At 38.0% G+C, this 19,407-nt stretch overlaps 1 protein-coding gene across 1 annotated transcript; it reads right to left on the bottom strand.

Moving 5' to 3' along the window:
• Positions 1 to 1,784: 1,784 nt before the first annotated feature.
• On the bottom strand, positions 1,785 to 3,985 carry LOC121396207. The gene is made up of 2 exons (XM_041570941.1): positions 3,830 to 3,985; positions 1,785 to 3,791 (listed from the first exon to the last, which is right to left on the bottom strand). Exon 2 carries the CDS (start codon positions 3,715 to 3,717, stop codon positions 1,882 to 1,884), a length of 1,836 nt encoding a protein of 611 aa, XP_041426875.1. The 5' UTR covers positions 3,718 to 3,791; positions 3,830 to 3,985; the 3' UTR covers positions 1,785 to 1,881.
• Between the last annotated feature and the right edge of the window lie 15,422 nt (positions 3,986 to 19,407).

The following is a 19,407-nucleotide window of genomic DNA, read 5'->3' as shown; positions in this document are numbered from 1 at the left end:
AACCAACAGATACCCTACAAGGGGCCTAATGAAACATTAGGAGAAGGGAAAACAGCAGTTTAGTTGTTCTGTGGTAGGAAAACTGTGCATAAAGCTTTCGGCCCAAGTTGTACCAACAAAGAACTTGGAGGCAGATTTACAGAACTCAGGTGGGATTCTCATTGGGGGATTCATTTCCATACAAACAGCAAAGGATTTAAGAACAATAGGGAGAGCTGCCTATCAAACAAAATAGATTTCCAGGTCAGATCATAGAGATGGAGGGTGTCTAAGGCACGTGCAGGATTAAAGAGGTGAAAGCTGCTCTGTATCACAGTACAAATGCCTATAAAAGCCATATTGAAGGGAAGTGCTAAATAGGGAGGAAAGTCCTATCATACTTACAATGATTTTCATTTCCTGAACAGTAACATGACAATTTTGTTGTTAAAAAACATCATTCATCTGAACATTGCCATTAGTTCCCTCATTCTTAGCATTTTACCTGGTTTATTCGGAGCTCTGACCCTAGTGGAGAGTATGACACAATTCCCAGTATTTGGAGAAGATTTCTCTCTTGAACTGAAGGGAAAAGTGTGGGAGCTGCCCGATAACTATAGATCAAAGCCTGTTTGGCCAACGACCATTAAGGTGGTGGGAAAATGTTCAGCTCTACAAAGAGTCATTTTACTTTGTGATCCCTGTTTTTATATTTTGCTGATCAAAGATATGAGAATCCTTAGTTGGAATTCTAGGGAGAGTACAGTAGCTGTTATCAAATACTTGCACCCTATTAAAATGGCATGCACTGCACGTGTTTGGACAATACCATGCCCAGATCAAAAAAGAACTAGAAATGTAAAATCAACGGTGCTTGTAGTCAGATATGCAGTTCAAGCAGCATTTATTTAATCAACTTCAGCAAAAATAATTCTGCATCAGTCGTTGTTGCCCTTTGAACCTTGTCCCATCTTGTGCATCATCAGACACAGGCGTGGAGCATACGTTTCTATGCTTTCACAATGAATACAGCATCGTCTCAGTTTGGCATCACAGTATTCATGAGGGGACGGCTGGGGAAGACAATTTGGTGTCCCCATCACTGTTTCCTAACATGTGCATCATTAAGGACTGTCCAGTTTTTTAAACAGAACATCCAAAGAAAACTGTAGCACACCGATCAAACTTGTCTTGTGAAGAAAAGTGTTTTTATTGGCTCACGGCAGACATAAAGTTTGGCAACGTTTCGGGCCACGCAGGGCCCTTTATCAAGCCTAAACTTACATTCAAAGTACTGTGTTAAATACCAAAGAAAAAGAGGGAGGAGTGGAGAAACAATGGTAGTGATCCTTCACGGATTGGTTAAGATTCAATGCTAATATACATAATTAATTGATAAATTTGAATAATGGAGTGACACATGTGAATAATTTAGTGAATCCTCAGAGATAGGTTAAAATTCAAACCCTGCATACATAATTAGTGCAATAATCACAGACCATTATGTTTGATTGGAAATTTTTTGTGCACCCATATAATAAAATATCCATAAAAAGTCCATAAATAGCAAAAACAAAAAAATAGTATGAACATTATGACACAAGTGTAAAAAAGTTACATATGAAAATATTATCACCTTAAAGTGCATATATGTATAAAAATTAATTTGTAATTCCCAATCAGGGAGAATATGAATGAATAAACTGAGGCGCAATCACGGTACTTTAACTGCATACTCAGCCCATTTTTCTCCCCAATAATCTTGGGTTATGCAGATGATGGTACCCGCACTCAGAAGGTTCATTCAAGGACCTTAAAAAGACAAAAATTGTTCGTTAGAATACATATGTATACACATAGTAGATATTTCAAAAAACCAGCACTGGTAAAAAGTCTGCCTACCTACTGATAAATAAACATAGATGGGGTATAGTCTTTATTCAGGCCCCTCGGCCACACTGTGTCCAACCTATGGATCCACTGCATTTCTAATTTTTGTAATGCTAGCAGTCTATTGCCCCCTCTCCTCTGAACTGGAACAGAATCAATTATTTGAAATTTTAATTGACTAATTGCATGTCCTGCGGATCGAAAATGTGCCGGTACAGGTAGAGAAGTTTGTCCTGTGCGAATAGTGGATTTGTGTTTAGAGATACGATCTCTAATCCTCTGGGTTGTTTCCCCTATATATAGCAAACCGCACGGGCATTTCAATAAATAAACAACATATGTAGATTCACATGTGTAGTACTGTTTAATTTTATACTGCTTACCAGAATGGGGATGATTGAAAGTATTCCCTTTAATTATTGAATTGCATTGACAGCAATGTAGACAAGGAAAAGTTCCAAATTTAGGCCTTTGTAAAAATAAGCATTTCTGCGATTTTAGGCTGCCAACATCAGCTTTGACTAAACGATCTTTCAAATTCCTTGCCCTTTTGTAGGCCAACATTGGTGGTAATTGAAAACTTGGGACTTCTGTCAGACAGGATTGTAACAGATGCCAATGTTTACGTATGATGTTCCCAATTTGTTTACTTGCCGTATTATACCGGCTTACAAAGGCTATCCTGTTATTATCCTTATGCTTTGGCACATTGGCAATTAACAATTCCTGTCTGGTTTGCTGGTGCACCTTCTCTAAATTGTTCTTTAAAATCTGTTTAGAGTAGCCTCTAGCACCAAACCGATCCACCATTTCTTTTAAATAAAAGTCACAGTCCTTTGAATCACTTACAATTCGCTTCACCCTCATAAATTGCGAGTAAGGAAGAGAATTTTTTAAAGCATCAGGATGGAAACTGGCAAAATGCAATAAATTGTTTTTATCAGTCACCTTCCTATATAGTTCAGTTTTAAGTATGTTTCCATCCTTGACCACTTTTACATCCAAAAAATTGATGGAAGTTGGATTAAAATCCATTGTAAATTTTAAAGTCTCTTCTATACCATTAAGAAAATGATGAAAGGCATTTAGGCTCTCTAAGTCACCATCCCAGATCAGCAAAAGATCATCAATGTACCGCAGATACAACGTACAATGAGATCTAAATAGGGAATTTTTATATATTACCTCCTCCTCAATGTGGGCCATATACAGATTTGCATAAGAGGGAGCTACGTTGCTACCCATAGCGGTACCCCTCTGTTGTATGTAGAAATTGTCCCCAAATAGAAAATAATTTTGATGCAACACTATTTGCAATAAATCCACTAAAAAAGACTTTTGTTCCTCAGTATATTCAGTGGTATTTAAAAAATGAGTCACAGCTGATATTCCTGTGTCATGATTTATAGATGTGTAAAGGCTTGACACATCAAGACTGACTAATAGAACATTATTGTTGGTTAATGTGGTCCGATCCAATATATTCAGTAGATGTGTGGTATCTTTCACAAAAGAATTAGTATTCTGCACTAGAGGCTGTAATATCTTATCTAGAAATACAGCCAATGGTGATAAGACTGAATCAGTACCAGCGACAATGGGGCGACCTGGTGGATTCTCCAAGTTTTTGTGAATTTTAGGTAATGTGTACAATATTGGCGTAATAGGATTGTCTTTAATCAGGAATTTTTTTAGATCGTCATCCACAATGCCAGCCTCCATTGCATCAAGCACACAATTTGCAATGCACTGTTGTATGGATGCTAGTGGATCCGAATCGACTTTCTTGTACACATTACCATCTGCCAATTGTAGATAAATTTCATCCATATATTTTTGTTTATTCATTACCACCAGGGCACCCCCCTTGTCAGCTGGTTTTATGATTAAATTGTCATTATTAATAAGATCTTGTAAACATCGCCCCTCCTTGTACGTTAAATTGGACCTCTGTCCCATCAATGGTCTTCGCTTAATTTTTTGTTTTAAAACATCCACATCCGTTTGTACCAATTTAATGTAAGCCTCCACTACATTATCTGTCATGGGAGGCACAAACATACTTTTGTTCCGGAGACCCACCCGTTTAAGGGATAGTTGCGAATGACCTGCCCCCACATTACTATATATAACTTCACTAGGGGGTGGGATTTTAGAGAAATGGCGTTTAAGACGCAAATTACGAAAAAATCTCTGTAGATCGACATCCAATTCAAAAGTGTCACATTTACTAGTGGGACTAAAAGATAAGCCCTTTTGCAATAAAGTAAATTGTTCAGATGTTAATAATTCGTCAGATATATTGTATACTAACGTTTCTGTGAGTTCCTCACTGTCCTGGGTGGTTGTTGTCGCGTCTCTGTTGCAAACGTTTTCTGATGTTTCGTGCCCCCTGCGCCTTTTTTGCCCTCGACGTGTCTTGGGGGGCTGTAATCTAAAAAACAAGAAGAAAAGGAACTCTCTGTGGCCGTATCTGGAGTACGTTCATCTGGAGTCTTCCAGCGCTGCTGCTTCTTTCCTTGCTGTTGCTTCCGTTGTATGTGATCCATGTGATCACGTGGTGCGTCCCGACGTCTATTGCGCTGCGTTCCACCAGTTGACGCTGCGTTCCATTGATATATATTGCCGGTTCTGTAATCTTCGGCATCTCTGTGGAATTTGGTTCTCTTTCGCTCCTCCACCAATCTCCGATGTTTAGCGATGGCCTCATCAGTTCTGGTAAGCATTTCCTTGTATTCATCAGATCGCAAAGCATTTTTCAATTGCAGCTCTATTGCCTTAATGCGGGACATCACTTCAGGAATAGCATTCTGTAAATATTCAATGTTCAAAAGGTTCCTGACTGAACCTACTGGTGATAACCTCACACGTGAACTGGAAAAGGAGAAAAGACGTCTGACAGGTTTGGAACTGCATTCCATTACGCTGAAAGAATATTACAAACTTAGACGCATCCCACGTGGCCTAAGGGTTAATTTAAGACCCACTATATTCAACGACAATACTGACTTTGCTAAACGCTATGAACAAATAGTGAATAAATGTTCGTTTGACATATTACTTTTGAACATTGAATATTTACAGAATGCTATTCCTGAAGTGATGTCCCGCATTAAGGCAATAGAGCTGCAATTGAAAAATGCTTTGCGATCTGATGAATACAAGGAAATGCTTACCAGAACTGATGAGGCCATCGCTAAACATCGGAGATTGGTGGAGGAGCGAAAGAGAACCAAATTCCACAGAGATGCCGAAGATTACAGAACCGGCAATATATATCAATGGAACGCAGCGTCAACTGGTGGAACGCAGCGCAATAGACGTCGGGACGCACCACGTGATCACATGGATCACATACAACGGAAGCAACAGCAAGGAAAGAAACAGCAGCGCTGGAAGACTCCAGATGAACGTACTCCAGATACGGCCACAGAGAGTTCCTCTTCTTCTTGTTTTTTAGATTACAGCCCCCCAAGACACGTCGAGGGCAAAAAAGGCGCAGGGGGCACGAAACATCAGAAAACGTTTGCAACAGAGACGCGACAACAACCACCCAGGACAGTGAGGAACTCACAGAAACGTTAGTATACAATATATCTGACGAATTATTAACATCTGAACAATTGACTTTATTGCAAAAGGGCTTATCTTTTAGTCCCACTAGTAAATGTGACACTTTTGAATTGGATGTCGATCTACAGAGATTTTTTCGTAATTTGCGTCTTAAACGCCATTTCTCTAAAATCCCACCCCCTAGTGAAGTTATATATAGTAATGTGGGGGCAGGTCATTCGCAACTATCCCTTAAACGGGTGGGTCTCCGGAACAAAAGTATGTTTGTGCCTCCCATGACAGATAATGTAGTGGAGGCTTACATTAAATTGGTACAAATGGATGTGGATGTTTTAAAACAAAAAATTAAGCGAAGACCATTGATGGGACAGAGGTCCAATTTAACGTACAAGGAGGGGCGATGTTTACAAGATCTTATTAATAATGACAATTTAATCATAAAACCAGCTGACAAGGGGGGTGCCCTGGTGGTAATGAATAAACAAAAATATATGGATGAAATTTATCTACAATTGGCAGATGGTAATGTGTACAAGAAAGTCGATTCGGATCCACTAGCATCCATACAACAGTGCATTGCAAATTGTGTGCTTGATGCAATGGAGGCTGGCATTGTGGATGACGATCTAAAAAAATTCCTGATTAAAGACAATCCTATTACGCCAATATTGTACACATTACCTAAAATTCACAAAAACTTGGAGAATCCACCAGGTCGCCCCATTGTCGCTGGTACTGATTCAGTCTTATCACCATTGGCTGTATTTCTAGATAAGATATTACAGCCTCTAGTGCAGAATACTAATTCTTTTGTGAAAGATACCACACATCTACTGAATATATTGGATCGGACCACATTAACCAACAATAATGTTCTATTAGTCAGTCTTGATGTGTCAAGCCTTTACACATCTATAAATCATGACACAGGAATATCAGCTGTGACTCATTTTTTAAATACCACTGAATATACTGAGGAACAAAAGTCTTTTTTAGTGGATTTATTGCAAATAGTGTTGCATCAAAATTATTTTCTATTTGGGGACAATTTCTACATACAACAGAGGGGTACCGCTATGGGTAGCAACGTAGCTCCCTCTTATGCAAATCTGTATATGGCCCACATTGAGGAGGAGGTAATATATAAAAATTCCCTATTTAGATCTCATTGTACGTTGTATCTGCGGTACATTGATGATCTTTTGCTGATCTGGGATGGTGACTTAGAGAGCCTAAATGCCTTTCATCATTTTCTTAATGGTATAGAAGAGACTTTAAAATTTACAATGGATTTTAATCCAACTTCCATCAATTTTTTGGATGTAAAAGTGGTCAAGGATGGAAACATACTTAAAACTGAACTATATAGGAAGGTGACTGATAAAAACAATTTATTGCATTTTGCCAGTTTCCATCCTGATGCTTTAAAAAATTCTCTTCCTTACTCGCAATTTATGAGGGTGAAGCGAATTGTAAGTGATTCAAAGGACTGTGACTTTTATTTAAAAGAAATGGTGGATCGGTTTGGTGCTAGAGGCTACTCTAAACAGATTTTAAAGAACAATTTAGAGAAGGTGCACCAGCAAACCAGACAGGAATTGTTAATTGCCAATGTGCCAAAGCATAAGGATAATAACAGGATAGCCTTTGTAAGCCGGTATAATACGGCAAGTAAACAAATTGGGAACATCATACGTAAACATTGGCATCTGTTACAATCCTGTCTGACAGAAGTCCCAAGTTTTCAATTACCACCAATGTTGGCCTACAAAAGGGCAAGGAATTTGAAAGATCGTTTAGTCAAAGCTGATGTTGGCAGCCTAAAATCGCAGAAATGCTTATTTTTACAAAGGCCTAAATTTGGAACTTTTCCTTGTCTACATTGCTGTCAATGCAATTCAATAATTAAAGGGAATACTTTCAATCATCCCCATTCTGGTAAGCAGTATAAAATTAAACAGTACTACACATGTGAATCTACATATGTTGTTTATTTATTGAAATGCCCGTGCGGTTTGCTATATATAGGGGAAACAACCCAGAGGATTAGAGATCGTATCTCTAAACACAAATCCACTATTCGCACAGGACAAACTTCTCTACCTGTACCGGCACATTTTCGATCCGCAGGACATGCAATTAGTCAATTAAAATTTCAAATAATTGATTCTGTTCCAGTTCAGAGGAGAGGGGGCAATAGACTGCTAGCATTACAAAAATTAGAAATGCAGTGGATCCATAGGTTGGACACAGTGTGGCCGAGGGGCCTGAATAAAGACTATACCCCATCTATGTTTATTTATCAGTAGGTAGGCAGACTTTTTACCAGTGCTGGTTTTTTGAAATATCTACTATGTGTATACATATGTATTCTAACGAACAATTTTTGTCTTTTTAAGGTCCTTGAATGAACCTTCTGAGTGCGGGTACCATCATCTGCATAACCCAAGATTATTGGGGAGAAAAATGGGCTGAGTATGCAGTTAAAGTACCGTGATTGCGCCTCAGTTTATTCATTCATATTCTCCCTGATTGGGAATTACAAATTAATTTTTATACATATATGCACTTTAAGGTGATAATATTTTCATATGTAACTTTTTTACACTTGTGTCATAATGTTCATACTATTTTTTTGTTTTTGCTATTTATGGACTTTTTATGGATATTTTATTATATGGGTGCACAAAAAATTTCCAATCAAACATAATGGTCTGTGATTATTGCACTAATTATGTATGCAGGGTTTGAATTTTAACCTATCTCTGAGGATTCACTAAATTATTCACATGTGTCACTCCATTATTCAAATTTATCAATTAATTATGTATATTAGCATTGAATCTTAACCAATCCGTGAAGGATCACTACCATTGTTTCTCCACTCCTCCCTCTTTTTCTTTGGTATTTAACACAGTACTTTGAATGTAAGTTTAGGCTTGATAAAGGGCCCTGCGTGGCCCGAAACGTTGCCAAACTTTATGTCTGCCGTGAGCCAATAAAAACACTTTTCTTCACAAGACAAGTTTGATCGGTGTGCTACAGTTTTCTTTGGATGTTCGAGTTATTTGGACCTTGAGCAGGAGGTCCTGTGGACTGTTTAGCACCCGGCACCCGAGAGGGTAATTACGTTCAGGTGAGCACTCTAATTCTGTGTGGAGCAGTTTTTTAAACAGGACACCACGTCCTAACCCTGCCCCTAAATGTTATTGGCCTGCCCCTTACGCCACCTGCCTCACCTTAGGGGCAGATTTGCTAAAGGGTGAAGTGACTAACGCTGGCGATGATTCGCCAGCGTTACCGCTTTCAGGCACTTTGCAGATTTACTAACGGGCGCAGGCATAACTTCGCTAGCGAAAGAGACAGACGCTAGCAGTCATTCGCACTCTATCACCAGGCGAATTTTCTCTCTGGCGAATGGACGTTACTCTGCAAATTCACTAAGATGTGTATTTTACTGAACGTTGCCTCTTTCACCAGACTTGCCTTTGCCAACTCAGACCAGGAGAAGTGCATTAGAGTGCATATATTTTCCTCAATCTGCTATCATATTTTTATTTGAAAAAGTTTCTAAGTCCCAAAAAACGCTGGCGTCTTTTCCTTTTTTCAGTGTGATAGGCTGCAAAATTCCTTAATTTTTTTTTGGGCTAACCGGGTTCCCCCCTACATTTTCTAACATATGGAACATAAACTATACAGTGGGGCAATATAACAACTTTATTTTCTTTATTAAAGGGATACTGTCATGGGAAAAACATTTTTTTTCAAAATGAATCAGTTAATAGTGCTGCTCCAGCAGAATTCTGCACCGAAATCCATTTTTCAAAAGAGCAAACAGATTTGTTTATATTCAATTTTGAAATCTGACATGGGGCTAGACATATTGTCAATTTCCCAGCTGCCCCAAGTCATGTGACTTGTGCTTTGATAAACTTCAATCACTCTTTACTGCTGTACTGCAAGTTGGAGTGATATCACCCCCCCCAGCAGCCTAACAACAGAACAATGGGAAGGTAACCAGATAACAGCTCCCTAACATAAGATAACAGCTGCCTGGTAGATCTAAGAACAACACTCAATAGTAAAAACCCATGTCCCACTGAGACACATTCAGTTACATTGAGAAGGAAAAACAGCAGCCTGCCAGAAAGCATTTCTCTCCTAAAGTGCAGGCACAAGTCACATGACATGGGCAGCTGGGAAATTGACAATATGTCTAGCCCCATGTCAGATTTCAAAATTGAATATAAAACAATCTGTTTGCTCTTTTGAGAAATGGATTTCAGTGCAGAATTCTGCTGGAGCAGCACTATTAACTGATGTGTTTTTGTGTAATACAATGTAGTTGCTGCAACATATACGTCAATTCAACTTTATAATTTCCCGCTGTAATTAGAGCAAAACCTCTAATGAAGTGGCATAATTGAACGCTAGTGCATCTTCGCTTTGATTGTCGAAGTAACGCTAGCGAAAATTCGCTATAGTTTGGCGCCCTTGATACAACTTTGCATTTTAGTAAGCGAATTTTAGCCTGGGGAAGTGTTGTGAATGTTTGCCGCTTAGTAAATTTACCCCTTAGATGTCACCAGCTCTGCCGCATGTCTGGATTGGAAAGGAAGTAAAGGTGCCAGCCCTATACATCATGCAGACGTGAAAGTTAGGGAGCACCAGAATGAGCAGGGTGCAAGGGAGTCCTACCCAGGAAGTAAGTAAATGCCTTGCACCCAGCAGCTTCGCACCTCTCAATGCACCACACACAAGTGCTGGGTACAGGGAGCAGAACTACGAAGAAGAATCTTTATCAGCTACAATGAATAACCCCTGATTAAATATGAATTTGTGATTATTGTCGCACTTTGCGCTCATAAGAAGTTGCGTCAGGGAAGAGTCAAGACAAATGCAACAAGAACCTCAACACATCAGATTCTCAAAAAACAGAAAACTGAAAACTTTATTTAAAATATAAGAATGTAAACATAAACATAGTATAAAAAAAAGACAAATCGTTTCTTACAGTACCCAAGCTTTGAAGTACTGGTCACGGTTCCTAATCCCGCACAAACACGAAGCCTGGTGATCGAGAGTCACTAACAAATCCAACCTTGTTTGCGGAGATTAGAAAACGAGGTTTATCTGAGAAAATGGAAATTTCCACAATTCATAGTGACATAATTAGCACAAAACATAAGATACTCAGCACCACTTTGGTCCACAATACCAGCAAGCTGGGGAGATGATCACAAGCAGAAATGTGACAGTTGTTGAGCTCTAAACATAAAACGACTGTATTTGATGCCAATATTTGGTTTCTGGCACATTATGCAGCGGGGCATTACTTTTGGCAGTGTTATCTCCCCTGAAACAACTCAATCCAACTGGAGGCCCAAATGTACCCTTTTATGTTTACGACCCAAAAGTGTATTAAAGTTCCATAGAATACAACGTTATTTTACAAATGATTTTGGCAAGACTAACTGGGTGTAGCAGACACTTCCATGTAGAAGTGTTAAAGTCTTGGCTTTAGTAAATTACCATAACTATATACACAGTTTGATGATCAACATTGTACACTGACCTCCATATTGTGAATGCATCAGTTCCCGGTGTCAGTCTAAAGCTGGCCATAGACACACAGATCCTATCGTACGAATCGAGGATTTGTACGATTTTCGGATCGTGTGTGGCGTGTGCCGACATCTTTCGTCCGGCGGAGATCGGTCGTTTGGTTGATCGGTCAGGGTTGATTTTGACCCGACTGATCCCGCCGGAGCCCATTGTGCATCGTAATCGGATCGTTCGGCAATACGGGCGAACAATCAGATTACCCCCGATATAGCCATGCTCGTTAATGGCATATCGGGAAAAGATCCGCTCGTTTGGCGATGTTGCCAAACGAGCGGATCTTTGTGTCTATGGCCACCTTTAGATGCAACATCTCACCCACCAGACTCTACTAACAGCCCCACTAAAACGCATACACAAGTGGGGTCTAATGTATAACAAGTCACATTTTTAAAGTAGAACCTTGAGGCCTCAGAGTAATTTTAGTAGGCTCTTACTTAAAAGAAACAAACTGTTGGCACAATAAACACCATACAAAGTAATTTATGTTGTATATTTGTTGCAATCATTAGTCGATCATAAAAACATCTTAGGAAAAAGTTCTGTACAATCCTATGCCTCCGAGGGACTCTTTATTATAAATATACTTTTCACCTTAAAGAACATGAGAACAGACAACCTACAGCTACTCAACTTCTTGACAGGTAGTAACCCCTCTAATTCTTCTATGCGGTAGATGGATAAAGTTGGCCAAATATATGTACCGGTAATATCCATCTTTTTTTTAGTTTTTGGTAAATGTATGGTGGCCACCAAACTGGACCAATATCAATTTACTATGGATACTGATTGGTTCAGGATCAGGAATGCTGATGGCAGTGTATTGTATATTGGCAGACGAAAAAGAAAACTACAGTTCCTCTTCACTTCCTCCTGTTCTGATCGTTTGAGCTGTTTGCCCTAACAAATAAAAGGCAGCCATGCAGTGATTTTGGTTCTACAGCTGCCAAGCTCTCTGAGACTGCTTAGTTGTTCCAGAATAAAATACAGCACTTTTCATTAGCCATGCTATAACAACTGATACTGCACCCCTTTTGTCTTTCCTCAGTAACATTTCAAACTCCTTCATAAAACATCCAATAATTCACTCACTTTACATCACAAATACATCAACACCCAAACCAACTATATTCACTTACAATAAGCTTTTCTATCCCCCCTAAGGGCTCTTAAAGATGAGCATGTTGCATTCCATCTACGTTCAGGGCTTACTTTCATCATCGTGAGGACTAGACCATACAGAAGAATTAAGTGTGTCTGAGCCTGCGTTCCCCTGTGGTTGAGCAGATTAAAACAGAACAAAGGGGAGCACTGCCCAAAACGCTCATCTGTCAACACTGGAACCATCTTCTCATGTATTGCCTGCCCATCTTCTCATGTACTGCCTGCCCATCTTCTCATTTACTGCCTGCCCATCTTCTGGTTTACTGCCTGCCCAGCTTCTCATGTACTGCCTGCCCATCTTCTGATTTACTGCCTGCCCATCTTCTGATTTACTGCCTGCCCATCTTCTGATTTACTGCCTGCCCATCTTCTCATGTACTGCCTTCCCATCTTCTCATGTACTGCCTGCCCATCTTCTCATGTACTGCCTGCCCATCTTCTCATGTACTGCCTGCCCATCTTCTCATTTACTGCCTGCCCATCTTCTGGTTTACTGCCTGCCCATCTTCTCATGTACTGCCTGCCCATCTTCTGATTTACTGCCTGCCCATCTTCTGATGTACTGCCTTCCCATCTTCTCATGTACTGCCTGCCCATCTTCTCATGTATTGGCTGCCCATCTTCTCATTTACTACCTGCCCATCTTCTAATGTACTGCCTGTCCATCGTCTCATGTATTGTCTGCCCATCTTCTCATTTACTGCCTGCCCATCTTCTCATGTACTGCCTGCCCATCTTCTGATTTACTGCCTGCCCATCTTCTCATGTATTGTCTGCCCATCTTCTCATTTACTACCTGCCCATCTTCTCATGTACTGCCTGCCCATCTTCCTACAGTAAAAATTCTGCGTATCAGCATTGCAAAACAAAGCACAAAATAATTTGGAACTATCTTAACATCTGTCTGCTGTTCACAAAGCCTTAACTGTGTTGTATTTGGAAACCCAGAAATCCCAATATGGTTTGTTTTCTTTAAAGTAAACAGTTGGGATATTCCAATTGCTAACTGTTACTTGATCTGTACTTTCTACATAACACAGGTAAAGTAAAACATGACACAACGTACAATATGACAACAGCTGTGGCACTTGACTCAGGTTAGTAATTTGATATCATCTGGCTTACTTAACATAAATACAGAGTGAGACAATGTGTGTGACCCCAGCAAAAACTTGTGTTTGCCCTTAGTAGCTTTTTCATGTAAGGGATCCTGAGTTGCACAACATCTGGGGCGCTTCCACTTCATTGTTCCTGTTCTACGTTCTGACCTCTTAAGGAATTTAAAATTAATGGTTCCCAGGCTATAGTACATTTTCATAGGATTGAGAAGAACCCAACATTCACAAAAAGCCACAACAAATGTAATAGTGGCTAGATTTATCTTTGGTGCAGGTTTGGAAAACACAGAAAATAAGTCAGGAAATTTGCTTTTGATACCTCTGTGGTCTTGACATTATAGATTTGTCCTATTTAATGTTTCTTTACTTGAGTTATGCACATAACTCCCTAAAGAAACAGGTAATGCAGTCCTATGACGTGATCATGGTCTTAATGGATGTACCAACATTAGCCTATCGGAATCTGATTTATGAGGAGATTCCCTTCTGCTCTTCCAATACTGATCACTGTGGTTGGAACTGGCTTCATCATCTGCCCAATTTGGCCAGCTTTAATTTTGTTTTACAGAATTATCAATTAATTAATTGACCGTCCAAGCCTGTCATGTTTAAAGCAGCAGTTCTAGCTACCTGTACTTTCTTCAATGATTTATCTACGTTCTGTGATCATGATTGTAACCTAAACAGATCTCATTCTGGCATACAGGTAATTCCACTGCAGCTTTTAACCAACAGGAGACTCAGCACAGGACAGTGGTGGATGAGGCTGGTAAAGATTTGTTAATGCCATTGTGAATAGAAATGATCATTATTTGCACTCTTAAATTAGAACCTGCTAAACCGGAAAACAAGCAGTAAATAAAGATTCATTTGGGACCAGCCCAGCACTAATTCTCAAAGGAAAAAACAATTATATCCAAAAATAGAGTCTTCATTTCCCATGGCTTCTCTGAAGACTTTCCAAGAAAAATCTTGGATAAACCAACAAACAAAGAAATGTTTGTTAGTGCTTCCTAATATTTAGCATCTATTAAAAAATATTTTACAACCACCAACGATATGTACCAGCTATTAATATAACAGCCTTTCTACATTGAAAAACATAATTGAAGTGCTCCATACAGATAATTGTTTAGCCCACACTCAACTTCATCTAATCAGTAAGCTGAAGAGATACATTTCATTATTTGGGCCAGACACTACAGCTCTGGTTTTGGGGTTTATCTTCGGGGGCATGCTAGCAGTGCAGGTTTATATGGTGTCTGTTTTTTCCAACACACATAAGAATAAACATTATAGGGGAGTGGTGAAGAATCTAAGTAGAACCTCCTCCTGTATTGGAGCCTATTCTTTAACAGTAATGTTGAAGGGAGTGACCCCTTTTTTAGTAAGTTTATATTTCTAATTATTTAAAATTGCACAGGAAAAAAAATGCGATAGCAGCAAAACTCCATTCACACTGGAGTGCAATCACTTAGAAGTCTCCTCTTATCCACTTCGAGGTAACTCAGTTGAAGCTGCTTTCAAAATCATTTCTCAGCTTCCATTAGTGCAAGTAGCAAGTATGGAGAAAGATAATACGTGTCCTCTCTTGCACACTTGGGTGGAGCTGGAAGGTCTAGAGCAGGGATCCCCAACCTTTGAGCCCATGAGCAACATTCAGAAGTAAAATGAGTTGCGGAGCAACAGTAGCATGAAAAATGTTCTTGGGGCTGTGATTGGCCATTTGGTAGCCCCTATGTGGATTGTCAACCTACATTGAGGCTCTGTTTGGCAGTGCACCTGATTTTATACAACCAAAACTTGCCTCCAAGCCTGGAATTCAAAAATAAGCTCCTGCTTTAAAGCCACTGGGAGCAACATCCAAGGGGTTGGAGAGCAACAAGTTGCTCACGAGCTACTGGTTGGGGAACACTGGTCTAGGGAATAAAAACCATTGTAGCCATTTGAAATGGCAAATGCCACAAATAATAGTGATATATTCCGATATGGAATCTGAAGCACTGTTCTAATATCTTCCAGTCTTTGAAAGAAGAAGAGTAACCGTCTCCTACACTCTTCATTAGTTAGTTAACATAGATAATGCTCCACATTGCCTCATTAGCTGTTGCCTTCCAAACTGCAGTTCAACTGCATCGGAATTGAGAACAGTGAAGTCATATTCTGGGTCCCTTTGCCTCAAAACCTAATACCTGACGTGCATTGCTCTCGTGTTTGCAGTTTCTAGAGTGCCTTTAGAATGAAACTCATCACATGGCGTTCACCACTCGAAAAGGATAAGTCACCAAACTGACACAGTGCAGAGCTAGGTAGAATCACATCAAACTGAATTTACCTTTCTACACTATACCAGCTTGGTTAACTTACCCATTAAGGTCCTGGACGAGGAGCCTGTTTTTCAATAATATTGCACTTATCCTGAACACGTTTTTAAATGAGATAAGACATTTAAAAAAAAAGGGGCAAACAATTTTAAAGATAAACAAACACAAAATAATATTAAATAAGAGATACACGGTTATTGGATGCCCTATAACATTCCCTTGTGACTCTTACATTATAAAAAGCCGTAGCGGTCCTTTACATTAGAAAGCATTAGATATACAGATTTCTTTCTACATATAAATGCAGCACTAAAATCAGAAAATGAAAGCAAAATGTTATAGAATGCCATCGTCATTAAAAAAAAAAAAATCAGATATTAAGATAGCAAGGGATAGCAGAGTCTATCAAACTCTTTGCACACATTTTTGTCACTTTGCAGACTGCTTTTCTTATAGTAAATGTCCCCTATAGATTTTCCGCGGAAAAAAAAATTAGAAATAAGGCATAATCTCGATGAACATACAGAAAGACTTATTTTTTGACTGACTGTTCGAAAAAGTTCATAATAAAGCAAATTCGTTTTTAAATCATTTATATTCTCAGCGCAATTAACAATGGGAAATATCTAATTCAGCAGGAAGGTGCCGCATCCAGAATTCAGTTTCAATTTGAATAAATACCTGCACTTTTTGGAAAATTTGGTGGAATTTTAATACTCATAATTATCAGCACCTGATTATACATATTTCAGAGATTTTGTTGAATTTGAATAAAAGTGAAAATTGAAAATCTCAAATTCGCTCTTATTTGTCATTCTGTCAAATTATTAATTCATCTTGAAATTTTTAATTGTAAAAATAGGTTGCTTTTTGAAATTACAACTCCCACTGGACTCTCCAGCATTTATTGCACCTGATAAATCTTGAAAACTTGATTTTCCCGAACCAAAATGAAAAATTTTGCAACAAAAAAGATAAAAAGTCAGATTCAATTGTTGATAAATTTCTGAATCCAGAATTCAGTTTCAATTTGAATAAATACCTGCACTTTTTGGAAAATGTGTTGGAATCTTAAGACTCATAATTATCAGCATCTGATTATACATATTTCAGAGATTTTGTTGAATTTGAATAAAAGTGAAAATTGAAAATCTCAAATTCGCTCTTATTTGTCATTCTGTCAAATTATTAATTCATCTTGAAATTTTTAATTGTAAAAATAGGTTGCTTTTTGAAATTACAACTCCCACTGGACTCTCCAGCATTTATTGCACCTGATAAATCTTGAAAACTTGATTTTCCCGAACCAAAATGAAAAATTTTGCAACAAATAAGATAAAAAGTCAGATTCAATTGTTGATAAATTTCTGTTGATAAATCCGCATTTTTCTAGATTCACATATTTAATAAATAAGATATCTGAGTTTCTCAAATTTGGAAAAAAAACTCAAAAACACTCCAAATTCCAATGTTGAGCAATCTGTCATGTGAACTAAACCCAAACTGAAAGCAACACTCATCACTGACATGTTTACCTGTAATTTGAATATTCAAATTAGGGTTCAGATGTGGTTTACTTTTCAAACAAATCTTCTGAGGAAGATTTAGGGGGTTATTTATCAAGGTCCGAATTTATCTCAATATCGGCTGCTACAAACTCCGATCTAACCCGCTCGGGTTTTTAACGCTTATTTATTATTACATTTTCCCAAAAATTTGCTTTGCGGGAAGAGCTTAGATTTTCAGGATTTTTTCATGAATGTTCCCCAGAAATCTACAAATTTTTCGGAGTTTTCACCCGAAAGCTCCAAAAACATTGTGAAAGTGCCCGAAACCCCCGACACAACCAAAAATCAATGGGACTGTTCCCATTGACTTTTATGCAACCTCTACAGGTTTGAGATTCTGTGGTTTTATATTCGGGCTTTTTAGCCCTCAGGGTTTAATAAATTCAGAAATTTTTTTTCGAGTCCGATTTTATAAAAATAAATCACGTATTTTTCAGATTTAGAGGAATTTCGGGTATTCAGAGCTTATTAAATAACCCCCTAAGGGTTGTTGTTTAATATTATAGTTCTGGAGCAATGAATTTATCATGGAAAAGCTGACATGATTAAAATTTTGCACATTTAAAAATAAATGATGGATTTATGGGTATATACAAATATTTTTACGCATTAGACTGAATTACAGGATTCTTGAAAAGAAGGTTAAAAGATCTTCAAAACTGGGGTGTTACTTGTTTACTGTTATTTATTTTAAATATGTCCACATTTCAAAAAATTCCAGGTGCATAAAGGGACAAGAAAGCAATTCCAATGAAAAGGAACAAGGATATAACGAAAGAAAAGGCTATTTCAGGCATTATATAACAGTCAATAACGAACTCAGAAGTACTCATTATTAATAAAGTTGCAGTATACAGCAAAAACAAAAATTCACATTTTAAATTTTGCCATTTTCATCTGTTCTCTAGAAAGACAATGCAGCTTCTGCATGCTTCGCTTCTTTGCAACAGTTTACCACGAGAGGGCCCCCTTGCCTCTCTCTCTAGATGCTTCTCAAATAACATCTAAGACCACAAAATAGATGGGGAGACAGTACTGTTATCTTTTAATAGTCCTAATATATCACTTATTATTGATTCTACAATATAATTCTATAATCACAGTGTCAGTTTTGTAAAACTGGGTCATTTTATTTCCTGAACAAGATTCATTACATAATCAACTGTATAGTTTCAAGTATGTTATTTTACTTTCAAATATTCATCTTCGGGACTGTAGTGTAAAAGTTTAACACAAATGAACTATTTACTTAAATAAAAAATATTCTTCTAGATTAAATCAATCAAACAAAAATAATTTAAGGCTAGTGATGGGCGAATTTGGGGTGTTTTGCTTCGCAGAAAAATTTGAGAATTTCCTGCTAAATTTGCGAAACGGCTGAAAAATCGCAAAACGGACGCCTGCATCAAAAACCAGACCCTGGCACTGTTTTGTGATTTTTCAGCCGTTTCGCAAATTTCTCAGCCCATTTTTTTTTTGATGCCGGCAAATTTTCACTGCGGTATCGCGAATTTATTCACCGATGGCGAATTAGTGGCGAATTCCCGTGATTCGCCATCGCCAAATAAATTTGCGAGACTGCCGCGAAAATTCGCAGGCGTAAAAAAAAAATTTTACGCAAATTCGTGACTGGCGAATAAATTCGCCCATCACTATTTAAGGCTCTATTTATAAATATCTACCGAATAACTGAATTCTATTCTTGAAACATGATGATGTTTTTGGAATTAATGAAAATTAAAGTTGATAAGATTCTCACTAAAAAAAAAATATCTTAAACCTTTGTTTAATAGAATAGAAAAATAAAACAGAATTCTTCTTTCAAACATTTTGTTGTTTTTAAAATGAATGCAAGTTAAATAGTTTTTCAAATGAAAATAGAAATATTAGAAAGGTTAACCAACATTTCCACAATTGTTTAAAAAAAAAAAAAGAATTGTTTTTATCACAAAGGACTAAGAAAAGTATTGTGGTCTCTCAAAATTTTCATATGCTTTTCACTCATTTGGCCAATTGAAATTTAAAAAGTATATTTTTTTGAAAATGATTGAGAACAAAAAGCCATTTAAAGAAACATTTTTGGGGCAATAGATGAATAATGGGGATTTAACCAAAAAACCCTAAGGGGCAGATTTATCAAGGGTCGAATTTCGAAGTAAAAAATACTTT

Source organism: Xenopus laevis, chromosome 7S, assembly GCF_017654675.1.
Source record: "Xenopus laevis strain J_2021 chromosome 7S, Xenopus_laevis_v10.1, whole genome shotgun sequence".
Lineage (NCBI taxonomy): Eukaryota > Metazoa > Chordata > Amphibia > Anura > Pipidae > Xenopus > Xenopus laevis.
This window is presented reverse-complemented; position numbering and strand designations above follow the sequence as displayed.

What these genes read in the sequence shown, in the direction of transcription:
- LOC121396207 (XM_041570941.1), bottom strand. Translation starts at nt 3,717, where the DNA reads ATGAATAAACAAAAATATATGGATGAAATTTATCTACAATTGGCAGAT.